The sequence below is a fragment of the Carya illinoinensis genome, chromosome 9 (assembly GCF_018687715.1).
Source record: "Carya illinoinensis cultivar Pawnee chromosome 9, C.illinoinensisPawnee_v1, whole genome shotgun sequence".
NCBI lineage: Eukaryota > Viridiplantae > Streptophyta > Magnoliopsida > Fagales > Juglandaceae > Carya > Carya illinoinensis.
The window spans coordinates 9,741,295-9,758,859 of NC_056760.1; the positions used below are offsets into that span (position 1 = coordinate 9,741,295).

At 36.5% G+C, this 17,565-nt stretch overlaps 3 protein-coding genes across 3 annotated transcripts; all 3 read left to right on the forward strand.

The window, feature by feature from the left end:
- Window positions 1–534: 534 nt before the first annotated feature.
- On the forward strand, window positions 535–4,591 carry LOC122275069 (chaperone protein dnaJ 50). Its single transcript, XM_043084010.1, has 10 exons — window positions 535–750; window positions 851–913; window positions 1,009–1,075; window positions 1,181–1,240; window positions 2,258–2,308; window positions 2,440–2,520; window positions 2,947–3,059; window positions 3,284–3,401; window positions 3,570–3,696; window positions 4,094–4,591. Exons 1-10 carry the CDS (start codon window positions 632–634, stop codon window positions 4,195–4,197), a joined length of 903 nt encoding a protein of 300 aa, XP_042939944.1. The 5' UTR covers window positions 535–631; the 3' UTR covers window positions 4,198–4,591.
- A 1,722-nt stretch (window positions 4,592–6,313) lies between these two features.
- LOC122277494 (tyrosyl-DNA phosphodiesterase 1) lies at window positions 6,314–12,458 on the forward strand. Its single transcript, XM_043087483.1, has 16 exons — window positions 6,314–6,476; window positions 6,577–6,759; window positions 6,853–7,122; window positions 7,271–7,438; window positions 7,665–7,725; window positions 8,477–8,553; window positions 8,651–8,908; window positions 9,364–9,453; window positions 9,593–9,727; window positions 9,988–10,137; window positions 10,975–11,078; window positions 11,363–11,416; window positions 11,500–11,590; window positions 11,763–11,843; window positions 11,964–12,114; window positions 12,188–12,458. The coding sequence occupies exons 1-16, from the start codon at window positions 6,462–6,464 to the stop codon at window positions 12,283–12,285; spliced, it is 1,986 nt and encodes a 661-aa protein (XP_042943417.1). The 5' UTR covers window positions 6,314–6,461; the 3' UTR covers window positions 12,286–12,458.
- An 802-nt stretch (window positions 12,459–13,260) lies between these two features.
- Window positions 13,261–14,168, forward strand: LOC122275814 (ubiquitin domain-containing protein 7SL RNA1-like). The gene has a single exon (XM_043085084.1). The coding sequence runs from the start codon at window positions 13,332–13,334 to the stop codon at window positions 14,139–14,141; it is 810 nt and encodes a 269-aa protein (XP_042941018.1). The 5' UTR covers window positions 13,261–13,331; the 3' UTR covers window positions 14,142–14,168.
- Window positions 14,169–17,565: the final 3,397 nt, after the last annotated feature.

Below are 17,565 nucleotides of genomic sequence, written 5' to 3' on the forward strand. Positions count from 1 at the left end.
AGAGAGAGAGAGAGGTCTGTTAGGGACAAAGACCTTCGAGCCTTGAAAGAAATAGGAAGAAGCACTTCCATCTTCTTCCCATATCTGCTCTCCTATCCATCAAGCAATCATCGAGATCTTGGAGACGGTGAAAAACCACTGAGACAGAGCGATGGCTAGGGTTTCATGGTTAGGTTTTGTGTGAGAGAGAGATAGAGAGGAGGCTTCAACCGTTTAGGATTGGGGGAGACGTAAGGGAAATAATTTTTTTTTTTTCATTTTATACAAACCCAATTATACTGGGTTACTAATACGGAACCTGAGTATCATACCCGAATTTGGACTGGATAAATTTGGTTTGTCTAATATGAGTTCCGGCCTGGATCAACCCGTAATCGAAATTCTGGTTATCGGGATTCATCCGACTCATATGAACCGTCCTAATTTTCATTAGTTTCATAAGAGAGAGCTTTTTGTGCAAATTTAAGAGGCTCATTTTTTTTATTTTGTTCTTGTTGTCAAGAGGTAATGGGGCTGCCCACGTGGAAATGGAACGCACGTGCTACACCGACTCCCTCGTTTTCGAAACTCCGACCTTGAGATTGCATGTTCAAAGGGAAAACTCGAGGGTCCGTGTTCCGGAGCAAAAACGATGGCGCCAGCAGCAACAATTCGGTGGTGCGCAGTCATGTCCGTTCTGATGTCGTTTCTTCTCCTTTCCCCGTCAATGGCGATCTACTGCGACGAAGACGATTGCTATGATCTCCTAGGGTCAGCTCAAGCTCACCTAAATTTCCTCTCTGATCCCCATTTTACCCCCTCTTTTCTCTCATTGTTACTTCTCTAACCTATCTTTAACATGCGTTTTTAGGGTTTCACAGAGTGCCAATTCTTCGGAAATCAAGAAAGCTTACTATAAGCTCTCACTGAAATAGTGAGTTTGTGACGCCTTTATTGTTTTTATTTATTTATTTATTTCGGATTTATTCTAATTCTGGGATTTCATTTATTAATCTGGATTTAATTCAGTCACCCGGATAAAAACCCGGATCCTGAATCGAGAAAGATCTTTGTCAAAGTTGCCAATGCCTATGAGGTACGGCAGATCTGAATTTGTTTTGATGCTGTGTTTAGTTTATATATGTTGGCTTACTTTCTGTGCTTATATGTGCTGAAAACACAAAACTTATTGCTGTTGTAGATTTTGAAGGACGAAGCGACGCGGGAGCAATACGATTATGCAATTGCACATCCAGAGGAGGTAAAAAGACCATAATTATTTTATTAGAACGTTATCTAACTCTTTTTTGTTAGAGACTTGGAATAATTCCTTAGTAGATGACTTGGCCATCCATAAACAAACTAAAAGACATTCGAACAATCTAAGTGTTATGTTTCGTGTGTGGGTGCTGTGTATTATATTTTCATGTGTTGCTTTGGTTTGCTGCTTGTTACAGCCAACCTTGTTTGAAAGTGTTTATGCAGAGACTGCTTACCTTCAATAAGATGTTTTTATCTACCACAAAGAGACGTTGTGACAGTTGTTATGCAAACTTTGAACATTTTTTTTTTTTAATTTTTGATAAGTAAGAGGTAATTTTGTTAGAAAAGAATGTATGGGCGAAACCCATGTACAACAGAAAACTTTGAACTTTGAACATAGTGCTTGATATGCTTAGTCCTTAGCTTAGTGTCATTGTATTCAATCTGTACGGGTCTTATAAAAGTAAATATTATACCTATAAAAACAAAATAGTAGTATATGTTATAATCTGGCAAATGCTGCAGTGGTAGTCTACAATAAAATCAAGCAGTGTGAGGGAGTCAGCATACAAAATTTAGTGCTAGAGCCTCTCTAATTAACATTGCTCCCACTTGCCCATAAAGAAATAGCATCTCTCCTCTTTCAGCTTTTATTTTAGTTAATATCTGTGTGATATTCTTGTTAATGGTTTAACTGTCAAAAAAAAATATCTGTATGATATTTATGACCTTCATGAAAATAGTGTAGTAAACCAGTACCATCTGTTGTTTACATTCGTGTAAGTTCTGTTCTAAAGGCACGCTTTGCATCTGGCCTAGGAAGGACTATGCCTGGTACAAATCTTGGTCTGAACATCAAAGTTGTTGTGGGACTTGCTTCCTGCCACTGTATAAGCACTTCTCTTCCTATCATTTTGTAGAGGAAATATTTGAGTGTCCCAAAATTAGAATAGCAGAATCTTTGAACCTTACATATTCATTGAAAAAATTGTAACTGTCATGATTTTCTTTTCAGGTATTTTACAATACAGCTCGTTACTATCAGGCATATTATGGTCATAAAACAGTGAGTACTTTTTCATTCGTCTTGGTATCTCAGTATTCTGTCTCATTTAGAACTAAATGTGACAGTAAGTTGACTAAGGTTTGTATTCCATTCAAAATTTCCTTAAATTGCTTTATGCATATACCTGCCAGGATCCCCGTGCTGTCCTGGTCGGCCTTCTTTTGGTTCTCTCTGGATTTCAGTATCTCAATCAGTGGACAAGGTATAACCAGGTACTGTGATATCTAATACCCCAAATATGAAAACATGATACCATATGCATCTTTATGTGAGATCGTTTGGTGGATATGCTGAATGTTGGTAAACTAGTATAGCTCGCATAACTCAAAGTAATCTGAATTTAAGACATTGCAGTATTACTTGTCATGCGTGATGTTACTTGGTGTTACTTAAGAACTCTTTATTCTCGTCTTTTCTGAATAGACCTTAACAAATGGTAGTGGTAAGCATTTAAACTCAACTATATATAGAACATATACAATGTATAAATTTTGTTATATAAGTTAGCTGTAGGATAAGAACATGTCTATATTATGCAGGATTTTTGGCGGGATTTTTTTTCAATGAATTTTTTTTTAATATCACATATTAAAATGCTTGGACAAGTCCTCTGACACTTTGAATTCTTCTTGTTCTAGGCTGTGGAAATGGTCAAGAAAACACCTGCTTACAAAAATAGGTTACGAGCCTTGGAACTTGAGCGTAGTGGAGGAGCTACAAATAAGAAGAAGACTCACAAGCTGACGAATAAGTATGACCCTGTCAAAAGTTCAAAGAGTTAATAATAAAAAAATTTCATGGATGTCCTTTTCTTCTCTTGATGATGTGTCAATCAATGTGGACATCTTATCGTTTCAAACTTCCATGTGCTCCTTTTTTAGTATTATTCTTTGGGTACTCCCCTTGTATCGGGTCTTTGCATATTATTATTCTTAAATTATGGTAACAAGAAAATGGGTTGTGTTCTTATCGCAGAAAAATCGAAGAAGATTTCAGCCAAGAACTTGACCTGCAGATAAAGGGAGCCGAAAAGCCCTCCATCTGGGGACTTCTTGGTGTCCGTTTCCTACTCCTACCTTATACAATTGGAAAGGTTGTAGCACTGTTGTTATTCAATACTGCAAATTTTTTTAATGTGTATTATTCAACAGTAACTGCAATGGCTATAGTTTCTTGTTGATCTATTTCTTTCATGAATAGATGCTGATCTTAGCTTATTTAGCCAAAATTGATGTTTGCATTTTATTTTTATCCGATCCAGCTATTGTTATGGTCTGGTTGTTGGTTTTGGAGATACAAGGTGAAAAAAGCTCCATATTCTTGGGAAGATGCATCTTACCTTACACAAAGGTCCCTCGGAGTTCCTCTTGATGCGTGGATAAATATTGGTACGTTGGATCTAATTCACAAATATATATACATATGCTAATCCTGTACCAAACAAAGAGTGCTATGCGCCATATCATCTATAATCACCACCCCCCTGTCTCTTTCTCTCTCTCTCCCCCCCCCCCCCCCCCCCCCCCAAAAAAAAAACAAAAAAAAAAAAAAAAGAAAAAAAGAAAAAACAAAAGGCTGGACCCATACAAGAACTCCCCATTATGTTTTTGTTGGTTGCAGTTCTTTCCAGACTTGAGTAATTTTTGACATTTTTACCTATATATATAAAAGTTCTTTCCAGACTTCACGCATGTTGATGCTGCATCTGCACACTGTACTTGTGTGCTCTAGAGGGTTCTTAATTTAAAAGAGTTTTAGAAATTAAGACGTGTATGTTTCTATCAGATGACTCCACAAAGGAAGATCTTGTTCAACGACGTTTATGGGAGAAATCCAACATGGAGAGCTACCTATCCGAGATGCGGAAAGAATCAAAGCGAAGGAGATAAACAGGCTTTGCTTTGCTATACTCTGAAATACCGACGACAAACTTCTGATACAAGTCCAACATACACAGGAGTTTTTTACCCATAATGTACGAAGAAACAGAAACAGTAGTATTTGGTTTCTAGGAAAAAGGCAGAGTAGGATCATTGTTTCGAACCCCCAACTTACCAACCTTTTTAAGCCTTCAGAATCTCAGATGTGAACTTCTGTGTAGTTGGTTTAATGGGTCAATAGTTCTTGATGTGAGGTTCTTCAAACCGATCTTGGTGGGTGGCATGGCAGGCTGAGGTAACTTTTCAGGCTTGTTCCCTCTCTTTGCTTCGCTTCTGACATATATTTGGTGATGATACTTTTTAAACCGATTCTTGGGAGAGCCATTATATTGCTATTAGCCTATATGTGTTTTTTTTGTTTCTTTAAATGCGCATACCAAATTTTGTTCTGTTGGCGAGTCGAAGTACGATGTTTGCCCATTTCCCCCTATTTTCCGTTATTTTCCTGACATCGATGTATACAAGTAACATTTGTATTGATGTCAGTTTCTGATGACATCTCCATACGCCTCAAATATGAGATGGCAAGAAACAAAAGGAGTTGAAATTGTTGAATCTTTAACTTCTGTTGTCCAGACAAAACATTTAACATTAATTCATTTCATTTAAAAAGGAAGGGGGAATAGAAAAAGAATGAAACAAAACTTCTTCCAAGAAAAGAGGGAAGAAAAAAACCCAACAGGATATGGTTACTGAAAGAAATATGATTAAATACTCTTAAAATATATAGAAAAATTTTATTTTCAAGCTTTTGTGTATAAATCATTTATATAACATAATTTAATTTAGAAAATAAGTTTTAAAATTTAAATATTATATATATCAAATATTATCATTTAAGTGATATAAATACTATATTATATATATTGACTTGAGAATAGAATGACTTATATAATATTCTCATCATATTATAAAAATATACTCACTTATATAATTAGTGAAAATAATCAAAAGTTAATAAAATAAATATCATATTTTATTAGGATATTTCCATCCGCTTCCTAAATTATAGGGATAAAATACGAAAAGGAAAGAAAAGGGCCCTACTTTTGTAACTTCGTTGCTCTTAAATTTTTTGTCACTTTGTTGCTCTTATAAATTTATTCGCTTTTGTTTTAAGAAGAACAATAGAGTTGTTTGGATGGTAAGATCTAGGGGTGGGCAACGAGGCCCAGCACCCTGCTACCCCGTCCCCGTTTGCCCTACCCCCGCACGACGGGATAGGGTACACCATCCCGCATAGGCCTGGGCGGGGGCTCCCGCCCCGCATCTAGTCCCCTTAGTAGGAGCGGGGGGCGGGGAGGCCCAACCCCGTCCCGCATTTCCCCCGCCCCGCCCTCACCTATATATATATTATATATATAAACATAAATATTTATATTTTACAAATTGTGTATATATATAAATATATACATTATAATTTGTTAGACTTGTTCACAAATTATTCATTAGCAAATTTAAAAACTATATAATTTAAAAACTATTACACTACAACTTACACAAAACATGTATTAGCAAATTTAAAAGTTACATAATTTTTAAATTATAGTCATATTTACAAAATTTAAATTTACAATTTAGATCTAAAAATATATTTTTTATCACTTTTAAATCTAGAAATAATTTTTTTAAATAATAAAATATAGTTAATATTTGAAGTGAAAATAAAGCGGGGCGGATTGGGTATCCGCCCCGCACCCCGCCTAGATGGGGCGGGGTACCCCGCCCATGTATGCGGGGGCAGGTGGTGGGGAGGAAAGCCCCACCCCCGCACCATGCGGGGCGGGGTGCAGGAAAGGGACTACCCCGCACTGTATAGTGCAGATAGCACCCCTAGTAAGATCAGTATAAATATTTTAAATAAAAGTTAAAAGTTAAATAAAATATTATTATTATTTTAGAATTTAAAAAATTAAATTATTTATTATATTTTATATAAAAATTTTAGAAAATTATAATAATACGATAAAATGAAACTCGAAATTATTTCTCTTATATTCGACTGTACGAATTATTGAAAATAATAATAATAATAATTTTTATATTAATAAAAAAAAAAAAAAAAAAAAAAAAAAAACAGCAGTCCTGTCTTCCGAGAGTCGAGACCGCTGGCCAACTGCAGTTTGCTGCTCGATTCTCTCCGTTTCCCCAACGATACCCTTTCAAAATCTTCTCAGGGGCTCATTCGATCTCATGCTACCAAGCATTCTCTAATGGCTCGGTCTCAGGTCTTCTTCCCTTCCCTTCTCTGAAATTTCGGTAACAATTAGTATGTGTAAATGATATCTTGATTGAAAAACTGATAATAACAATCTCGTTTTGTTATAGATTGGATATTTGGTTCCGCTTATGCAAAATCTTGTCGAAGACGCTTCAATCCCAAAGCTCACCCTCTCTGAAGGCGAAAACTTGATTGGCCGCAACAACCTCCCAGTGCCCGACAAGCGGCTCAGCCGCAAGCACATCACTCTTACCGCTTCCGCCGATGGCTCCTCCGCCAACTTGTTCGTGGTGAGTAGCCCTTTAATTCTGCTCAAAGACAACTCTATTCCCGTAAATTTATAGTGTTGTGTTCGATTGGTTTATTTGGGTGGAATATTTTAGGAGGGTACGAATCCCATTGTGGTCAATTCCCGGAATAAGAGAAGGAAGCTGTGTTCTCAAGAAAGTGCTACCATTTCTGACGGTGCTATTATAGAGCTGATTCCAGGGCATCATTTTTTCAAGTACGTATCGTCGGGTGGTGACGAAAACACACCTTTGCGTAATACCCATAAGAGGAATGAAGCGAGAGAGTTCGGTAAAGGAGAGGAACCATGTCGAAGGAGTCCGCATCAAACGTCTGAACGCATATCCTTGGGTACCAAATCTCAGGTGTTGTATTTGCATTCGTTTTAATAGTGTTTTTATTTACACTTTTAGCATTTATTTGATTTCTGTTCTTAACAAAAACTGGGAACAGTCTACGTATTTTTGGTTTTTGCTAGAAACATTCTGGCTTACTTTTGTTTGAATTTTACAGATTGGAAATTCAGGGCACTCCCAGTATAAGGGAGAGAGTAATGAGATGGCTATCCGACATTTTCACGTCTCTAATGATAAGTTACCTTGGACCTTTCGGCTCTTGCAAGTGAAAGAGCTGCCAGCATGGGCAAATACCTCTTGTGTTTCATTAAGTGATGTGATTCAGGTAACAACATTCCCCAATAAAAAAAACCAACATTTAAAATTTTGTATATCCAGTATCTACCTGCTTAATTCGTAGACTTTTGTGCGTTATTTTCAAGGAGAATTTTCCAATTTAATCTTTGCTGCTTTTATCACCTTGAAAGAAATAACAGATTGTCTAAAACAATAGTATCTGATTGTTGACTTGATTTGCATGCAAATTATCTGATTTCTTGTTTGTTTGGTAGGGGGATATTCTCATCGCTGTCCTTTCAAATTACATGGTAGACATCGACTGGTTGTTACCTGGTGAGTTCTATTCACTTTGGTTGTCACCCTTGGTTTAGTTCCACTTTCCTGTCTGTCTGAGCTAGACTGGGTTAACATCTTTCACTGAAAGAAATCTATTGAGAAATAGGTATTTAAGTTCTTAGAAGTATGTAAATAATGTCCTGAATCTGTATTAGTCTATTTCCTGCTTCTAGAGTGTAGTAGGTATTTCCTTCGTATACTTCCAGTGTACTTGGGCTGTGCCTATTCTTGGTAATAAAATCTCTTATTAATTGTAAAAAAAAGTATGTAAATAATGTATGTACGTTCACCGATAATGTCTGACATCTGTATCCAATTCCCTTGTCACAGTTGTGAGTTGAAAAAGCCAAAGGTAAATTTATTTGCATGTTTGTATCACTCTTTAGTTATGCACTCAGATTGGAGTACTTGTTAATTTGCCCTTGGTTATGGGATTTTTACCTGGTAGTTTTATTGATATAAGAGAATTGGTTTTTTCCCTGATGCTTTTAATAGATATTTTTATAGGTTGTATTTCACTGCTACACATATAGCTATCTTAGTTGTAATTTCCAATATTACAAGTGATATTCACACTTTAGGTTATTCATTTTGAACTAAGATGCTTAAATGGATATGGTTCCTGTTGTGTTTTCTTATAAGCTCATCTAAATTAGCTATTTAATGATTGCATTTTGCTGCAGTCCAATGCATACACACGTTTGTGTAGTAGTTCATTCTTTTATGCTTTTATTTTTTCGGTGTGTAGCATGTCCAGCACTTGCAAAAATCCCTCATGTGTTGGTAGTTCATGGAGAAGGTGATGGCACATTGGATCATATGAAGGTTTACTTTTATTCTAATTAATATCAATGTCCATTATGCATTGAGGGTTTATTTTTATGGGCAGACTCTAACTTCATTTACTCTGTTTATTTTCAAGAGAAATAAGCCTGCAAACTGGATTCTGCATAAACCACCCTTACCTATCTCATTTGGGACTCACCATTCAAAGGCCATGATTCTTGTCTATCCTAAGGGAGTGAGGATTATTGTACACACAGCAAATTTAATATATGTAGATTGGAACAACAAAAGTCAAGGTTTGTGGATGCAAGACTTCCCATGGAAAGATCAAAATAGCCCAAGCAAAGGGTGTGGATTTGAAAATGACTTGATTGATTATCTCAGTGCCTTGAAGGTAATAACATGTATAATTTGTTATGTTGAAGATGGTGTCCTAAAGATCTTGTTTGGCTTTCTTGATGAAGTTCCTGTATATTTCTCCTAGTTGTTTGAGGTGATGTTGATGTAGAAGTGATGTCATGAATCTATTACCATTCCCTGTTTTTAACTCCGTGCTCTCTGCAGTGAAAATAATGTCAATGTCATGGACTTCCTTAACTGTGTGATAAATCTTACGCTTTCTTTTTATTCCTTCAACTTTCCTTTCTTTTGCCTTGGGGTGTTTTATTTGTTTATGCTCCCAGCTTATTCTCTTTCAAAAACTTACAGTGCACCTTCCACGTCAGATGCTTGTCTAACCAGTAGATTTGGAGTGTTGCTTACCAGTGAGAGGCTTTTTATTCTCCTATTGATGCTGCCATCTAGATTAAGCATAATAATCTTGTTTTTTTCGTTGTTTGACTGATGCAGTGGCCTGAATTCTCTGTCAAATTACCAGCCCTTGGAAACTTCAATATCAATCCAACTTTCTTTAGGAAGTTCGATTATGGCAATGCGGCGGTACATTTTTTATTCCCTAATCTGTCATATTTTTTCTGTTCTTAGTTTCTGTCGGGAGGATATGATGTTAAAATAGTATCTACTTGTGTCTAGGATATCATTATATGTGGACATTTAAAACTGCTTGCACATTTTTCAGGTCAGATTGATTGCTTCTGTTCCTGGATATCACAGGGGTACCAATCTCAAGAAGTGGGGACACATGAAGCTACGAACTGTTCTCCAGGAGTGTACTTTTGATAAAGAATTTAAAAAGTCCCCACTTGCTTATCAGGTATAGTTAGAATTCTTGACTAGTATGATGGTCATGTAGTTCTTGACAGTGGATCTCAACCTAATGGTTCTCGGTTAGTAGGTGAAGAAATCAAAGAAGAGATCATGGTATTTGTTGAAGTTTTCCTTCATTCGGTTTCCCTGTTTTATGCTGTTCTGAATCAAGTCTTTTCATTCAATTCCTCTCTGCTTAGTTTTTTATGTGCATAAATGTTTGCAATGGATCTTTTGATGATTTATAATTATGCTGTATTATTGCAGTTCTCTTCCCTCGGTTCTTTGGATGAGAAGTGGCTGGCTGAGCTGGCTTCCTCCATGTCATCAGGCTTATCAGAAGATAAAACACCACTTGGTCTTGGGGAACCACGCATTATATGGCCCACTGTGGAAGATGTCAGATGCTCTTTAGAGGTACTACAAAGTAGGTTATTCAGGTTGAGCTTACTGCTTGTTAGAGTAAGGTTTTTTCCAAAACCCTTTCCAGGTTTTGGACATTGGTTGTTGAGTATTGGTTGTGCAGCAGTCACTCTAGACAGACAGTTTCATGCTTGATGGATGCAGAAGAGTTACAGCCCATGTAAAACCAATGGCTAACAAACTCAACACCTTATATTCTGAAATTGTCTAAACAATTTCCTTGATTGAGGTAAGGGTTGAGTTTGGTTGAATCCTAAGAATAACTGTCATTGAACGTTTCAAAAAATTGTAATACAAGGATCTTGCGATGCTGACACATCAATGTTCCTAGCTGTCAAACTTGTCCAGATATCATAAAAATCAATTGTACATGTCTTCCTGGAAGAGAATAATTCTCTGATATCTGTGCAAATAAATTCGTCTCACTTAAGTAATAATGTGAACTTAGTTTACAACCCCCACCTTTCCCCAACAAAAAAAATAAATAAATAAAGTGAATCTATATACCTTCATTCTTTTGAACTAATGATCTCATGTCCTAGCTTTTTGGATATAATCTGAATACATGGAGTGCTCAGAATACATGGAGTGCTCATTACTCATGCTCCAATATGCAGGGCCTAATCAAGTAATTTTGAACTCGCAAAAGATGAGTCAAGTTGACTGAATTTGACAATTTGTGTATCAAGAAAATAATTGTGACAGAAACGGATGTGCCCCAGTTCTGTTGTGCAAATTTTAGAGTATACATTGCTTATGAGTTTTATCTATCAGTCCATATCAATACTTTCTGAATGTTTTTTTTTTTTTTCACGGGTTCTTTCTCCCCAGGGTTATGCAGCTGGAAATGCCATTCCGAGTCCACTGAAGAATGTGGAGAAAGAATTCTTGAAGAAGTATTGGGCAAAGTGGAGGGCAAGCCACACCGGTCGCTGGTGTGTATCTCTTATTACTAGAGAAAGTTTGACCTATTTACTTAACATTCTGTTACTTTAGAGCATTTACTGAACTTTTAACTTTAGAAACCATCCATATTTTATACTTACAAAAAAAATCCCCCTTTTTTTTTTGGGGGGGGGAGGGGTAAAGACGAGTTATAGATATGTCGTATGTCTGGCACATTGGTTCATAGTACTTGATGTTCCTGCTTTTTTCTCTTTTGTTTCTTTTGAGGTATACTTATTAATTAGATCTACAATCATTCTTGTCAATATTCCAGTCGTGCAATGCCACATATAAAGACATACACCCGGTATAATGGTCAGCAACTTGCGTAAGTGTTCGTATATGCCTATTATTTGTGCTTATTTGTTATATGTTAAGCATGAACTATGAGCCTGTACCTTTCCCCAACAGTTGGTTTTTGCTGACTTCAGCAAATCTTAGCAAAGCTGCCTGGGGAGCCCTCCAGAAAAATAATACTCAGTTGATGATCCGATCTTATGAGGTATATCTGTATTGGTGCTATCTGAAAGATTAAGTTCAGATATAGATGAATGCTACATTAATTATAGGTCTTGGCCCCTGTTGCAAATCATTGAGTCTTCTTTTCCCACTATTTGCTCCAACTGAAGTATTGACAATGTAATTCTACCATTTCTTGTTTGTTATCATTTCAGCTGGGAGTGCTATTTTTACCATCTTCTACTGAAAGACACGGTTCTGAATTTTCTTGTACAAGTAATGGTGATGTAATGGAGGTAATGACTACATCCTAGCTTGTGAGTTCTTTAGTCATCACTGCTTTCAAATTTGCACTGCCATATTGAGAGTGTTGGTAGGAAGAATCTTGGCCAAAAGAAAGTTTCTGTGAGTTTCAGGATAAGAGCAGATTATTAGAAAATTCTGAAGTACCAAGAACGACACAAGTTACCTTACATTGGCAAGGAAGTAGGAATTCTGACCCAACATCTGGAGTAATTCCATTGCCTATACCTTATGAACTCCCTCCTCAACCATACACTCCTGAAGGTCCTGCCCTATTCCTCATCCATTGCTTTGTTTTTGGGTCACATATATCTAAACTCCGCTATCTCCTTTGCAGATGTACCCTGGTCTTGGGACCGGCGATATACTAAGAAAGATGTTTATGGTCAAGTTTGGCCGCGACAAGTACAGCTGTATTCTTTTCAAGATTCCTGACATCTTTAATGTACATACAAGGAACTCCATTAGTGTTTCTTTCTTTTTGGTTCTCGATCTTCATTTGATGAGTATCATAAAATGGGGTTGTCGATTATTCCATGATTCTATATTTGTATTCATTTTAAATGAGTTTTTTTCTAAATTTTTATGCATAAATCCATTTTTGGTAAGTGGCTCGCTCATTAGTTCTCTTTAGGTGTGGTTAAGCTAACTTGAATCAATCATAGCAGAAAGTGCAACGATAATTTCTTGTATTTATGCATAGTTGCTTACTCTTCCCAAGATGGTTCTCTTGCATTTCCCCTTGTAGTGATTACCGACCCTCATGTTTCTTTCGTTTCTCATGCCGGCACTGATAAAGTCGCCCGTTGGATGAAAATATTTAGGTGAAATTCTCTCTTATATTTCGGAACCAATATGTAGGGAATTTAGGGAGGATCATCACGAATCTCGACTCTAGTTAGACAATATCGGATACTGTTTGTCTACCTTTTAGCAAAACCCACCCACGAATGCATGCATGCATAACTCTCTGTCGCTCACACAACGAAAACCAGCCATCTCCTTAGAGGAAGACCCTTCTCCATTGAAATGAGTTTATTCGACTGTGTTAGAGAAAAATATTTTCACTAATTTTAGTGACTCATGCCAATTACATGGGTTGGTATCGACATATACAACTATACAAGAAAATAGTCGAAAGAACAGTGGGGTTTGAAATCAATACAAGGTGGCCTTGACTACCAAAATTGCAGCAAAATAATAATTAAACAAAAGTGCTTACCAAAAGATCTCTCTCTTGTGTGTGTAAAATTATAAGTATATATAACATTTTCTTTTCTCTTATATTGTCAAACGTATTTTAAGGAAAATTTAACCATAATCGCCACACATCTAGGCTGTTAGTTAGATAATATCGGATACCGTTACAACAATCCCATCATTCAAATTTTTTGTTTCTCTTTCCCAAAACCCATACGTGCATGCATAAACTGTGTCTAACACAGTGAAAACCCCACCTCTCCTTTCCTTGTTATCCAACAATGGATGTGGTTTTTGAGCCTCAGAGAGGAAAACCATTCACCATTGAAGTGGGTTTCTTCGACTCTGTCCTAGAGATCAAAGAAAAGGTACAAAAATACCAAGGCATACCCATTCACAAGCAAATCCTAATCTTCAAAGGCCATGTCCTCCAAGACGACCGCAATGTGGAGCACTCCGAAATCCTCCAAAACTCCCACATTCAGCTCGTTATCACTCCCGATTCCGATAAAGCCACTGTCGAGATAATTGAGAACTACTCGCAGCCCAAGAAAATCCAACTCATCGTAAAGATGCCGATGTCCAAAGTTCACGTCCCTATAGAAATGGACGTAAACGACACGATTGGACGGTTGAAGGAAAAGATACAAGAAATGGAAGCTGTACCAGCCAACAGGTTGGTGATTCACTCAAGCGGTATTGAATTACAAGACCAAAGATCCTTACGTGATTATGAACTTTCGGATAATTCAGATATCGACGTCAGTTTTAAAGGGTCCCCAACTGCTTCTTTGACAGCAACACGATCTGGGCCTACTACGGCGGGTTCGAAGAAATTAAAGCTAATGGTGTTGCCAAAATGTGGGACGAAGAAGATTCCGGTAGAGGTGAATGCATCGGATAATGTTGGGGAGCTAAGGAAGGAGCTGCAGAAGTTGCAACAGAGGCTACACTTTCATCTTCCTCCAGAGGGTTATTTTTTCATTTACGAGCAGAATGTGATGGATGATGATAGATCATTTCGGTGGCACCATGTTGGGCATGGAGATACAATTGAAATCTTCAATGGGAGTGTAACCGGTGGTTCTTAAGATAAATAATATATTTTGTTGGGATTTTGAATGTTTGAATGATCACTTCCTACTACAATCTCTATATATCAGTCAACTCGTGTATATTATAGCCTTTCAGTATATATAATCAATACTCTGTCTTCATCTCCCAATTCCATAGCGCCACAAATCCAATCAATATATGTAACGACTAATTAAAGAAGCAATATGGATTATACACCTTAAAAACAAATCCATTGGGTTGTCAAAGGAGAGGCAATTCGACATAACCTAATTTGTAACAAGAAATAAAATCTCAAATAAAAAAAGAAGATCGATAAATTGTAGGAGATCTTGTTTATCTTGAAACATATTTGAATATACATGATCTTCGTTCATGCCGTTTTGGGACCTCAACTAAACCCACGAAGACCAAGTGGTCATTAATTAGACTCCATGGAGTCTTAGCATGCATGCATGAGTTATGGTGTTGTCGCCGGTAGGTGATTGCGAGTTTGAGGGAGGTGCAACACTTGGTTTGGTGATTCACTCTAGCGATGCTGAATTACAAGACAATAGATCTTTGCATGATTGTAAGCTTTTTGACGATTCAAACATTAGAGTGAGTTTGAGATCAGTGTCACCAACCACGTTGGCACGATCCAGTACTAGTATGAGGGTGTCAGATCAGATTCTGGAATTAGTATTACTGATTTGGTTGCCAAGTTGCGAGACGAGCAAAATCCCAGTAGAGTTGAATGAATTTGATCGTGTTGTAGACTCAGGAATGATCTACAAAAGTTGCAGCAGACACAACACTCGATCTTCCAGAGGAGTATTTTTTTATTCACAAGCAAGAAGCGATGGAGGATGACAAAGCATTTAGGTGGCACCAGGTTGAACAGGGTGATACAGTAGAATTCTTGCCTGGACACGTAACCCATGTATCATCGTATCTAGACATTCGTTGTTAATTATAAATTTCTAGAAGAATAAGGAGTTGGAGCGATGATGTTATCATAATTTTCAGCTAATAGATTAATTGCTAAGGCATATATATGATATATCACATGAATAATGAATTATCCAGAGATATTTCAGAGTGTTTACTATTTGTTGGAGGCAAGAAGGCCTGGCTTTCCTCGGATTAAACCAATCTTGAATCACATCCTTCTTTTGACATTTTTCAGCATAGCAAAACGAAAAGAATTAGGATTAATATTCCTTATTGTTCATGTATCCTTTTCATTATCCCGAAACAGAGTATTATTGACTTGAAAGAATTGGCAACACATACATGATGGAGAAAACACACTTACAAATGCATTAGCCAAACGTCTTGACCTTAATCGAGTTGAGAAAACACACTTACACGGCTAAGCATATACAATAATCAAGTCAATTATAAGCCAGCATTAATATTAGATTTTATATGTCATCCTCAATCATACGACACCTTTAACTGATTTTATATGTCGACTACTTAAAGCAATTTCTACGTAAAATATGGTACCTAGTTTGTGTGACAAGTGATGATAAAATTTAAAATGAAAAATATTTCTCATTATAAATACACAGGAATCACAAATTATAAGATAATTTCTACCTAGAAATCCGCCATAATCATAGATAAATTTGGTGAGCAATTAGTTCCTGCTTCGGTTGCAGGCTTCTCAAGTGACAAGAGAGATTGAGATGCGCAACACGTGGCCCCTCAGCTAATTGTATTTGTGGTACGAGAGTGGGAGAGGGGATCAAGATCATTGTTTTTTTTTTTTTTTTTCCCAAATAAAGACTAACATTAATAAAAATATAATAAAAAAATTATATTTATAAGTTAGTAAAAAAAAAGAAATATTCTCTATTCTGTTGATATGGTATTATTTAATTTGTATAATATATGTTTAAAAATCAAATATTGTCATATTAATAGTGTGGAGAGTGTGTTCTCCACACTGTCTTATAAATAAAATTATTCTAATACAAAAATATAAATATACAAGGAGTTAGTGTTGTATTTATTATATTGAAAACTAGTTTGTCTCGGTATTTGTAATCTCGTATATATATACATATGCATATATATAATTATGAAAAGTTAAGGTTGCAATTATATTGTGCGAATTTCATGGGTTAGGATTTACTCTTTAGACAAAGAAATAGTTAAAAAGAGCATGAACAATTGGTTTTTTGCACAATGCATGATACTTGTCTTCATTGGAAACTCGTTTTGAACGGATCACATGATGTTGGGAGTAGTTGGGACATAAATTTGCATGAAAGAAATTAAAGTATATATATTGTATTCATCATCACGCTTAAGGCATCAATGTAACTACGCACCACACTCTTATGGCATGAATATTAATAATATTATAAAGACTTGAAATATTGCCGATCATAATATCATCTGAGATATACACTAATGGATCCTCACAATACTTCGGTATGCAATTTTTAACCCTATAATTGATGTGAAAAATATATATATTAATGTCAAAAACCTTGCAGTAGTACTCTAGTCTGATCATGACATTTATATATGATCATTCTCTTTTATATATGCAGAATTATATTAGATTTTAAAGATACTAATTAAAATTAATTAGAAATTAATGATGAACCTGTTGTTAATGTTGTCATTGGGCTGCATGCAGGGTACCATAAGGATAAGTGTTGTCCACCTAGGTGTGCCCCATCGTATGGAGGTCCCAAGAGCTCAAACAATCATGGAACTGAAGTCGGAGTTGGAGAAAAAGTTCCATATCCCAGCAGAGATGATAGACCTGGCATACAATGGTCGACGGCTGAAAATAGATGAACTGTCTTTGCGACATTATCAAGTTCCCGTTGAGGGTGCACTTATACTCCACAAGAAATGTTCCGTTTGCGTCAGGATAGGCTCCGAACGGATGTGCAACATAATTGTCAATGATTTGACTACAGTGGCTGACCTGAAAGCTATTCTTCATGCAAAGCCTGGCGTTCCGACCACGTTGGCGCGCCTCCAATTTCCCAAAGATTGTGATCTTGATGACCATCAGCTTCTGTGGCATTATGGCATTGGCGAGGAGTCCGAGTTATATCTTGTTTGAGTTCTTCCAGTTCCAACTTCCAGTCGAGTTTAAGCATACCAATAGTAACAAATATTAATGTATGTGATGATACTACTTGCATTTGTTTGCAAAATAAGTTACTATTGGAGAAATTTTTTTTTTTTTTTTTTTTTTTTGAATTATACCTAAACTAATAGCAATAATGCATTGGACGTTGTAACTGCTGCAGCTACAAACAACTATCGGTGGGGCCCAAGACATAACCCACTTTTGAAGTCACATAAGCCTAACCGGCCCAATAACATCGGCCTTGGGCCCTTAACGCGTTCCAATATATCGTCAATGGGCTGAGCTAAAGTTCCGCGAAACAGTATGACGTTAGCAACATTCTTAAAAACTGTCTACAT

Bases quoted from the DNA above. Each gene is read 5' to 3' on its own strand.
- LOC122275069 (XM_043084010.1), top strand. From the start codon at position 632: ATGGCGCCAGCAGCAACAATTCGGTGGTGCGCAGTCATGTCCGTTCTG. The intron at 1,076-1,180 runs GTACGGCAGATC...TTGCTGTTGTAG, and splicing joins AAGTTGCCAATGCCTATGAG to ATTTTGAAGGACGAAGCGAC. The intron at 1,241-2,257 runs GTAAAAAGACCA...TTTTCTTTTCAG, and splicing joins CAATTGCACATCCAGAGGAG to GTATTTTACAATACAGCTCG.
- LOC122277494 (XM_043087483.1), top strand. The intron at 9,728-9,987 runs GTATAGTTAGAA...GTATTATTGCAG, and splicing joins AGTCCCCACTTGCTTATCAG to TTCTCTTCCCTCGGTTCTTT. The intron at 12,115-12,187 runs GTCCTGCCCTAT...TCTCCTTTGCAG, and splicing joins TCAACCATACACTCCTGAAG to ATGTACCCTGGTCTTGGGAC.
- LOC122275814 (XM_043085084.1), top strand. From the start codon at position 13,332: ATGGATGTGGTTTTTGAGCCTCAGAGAGGAAAACCATTCACCATTGAA.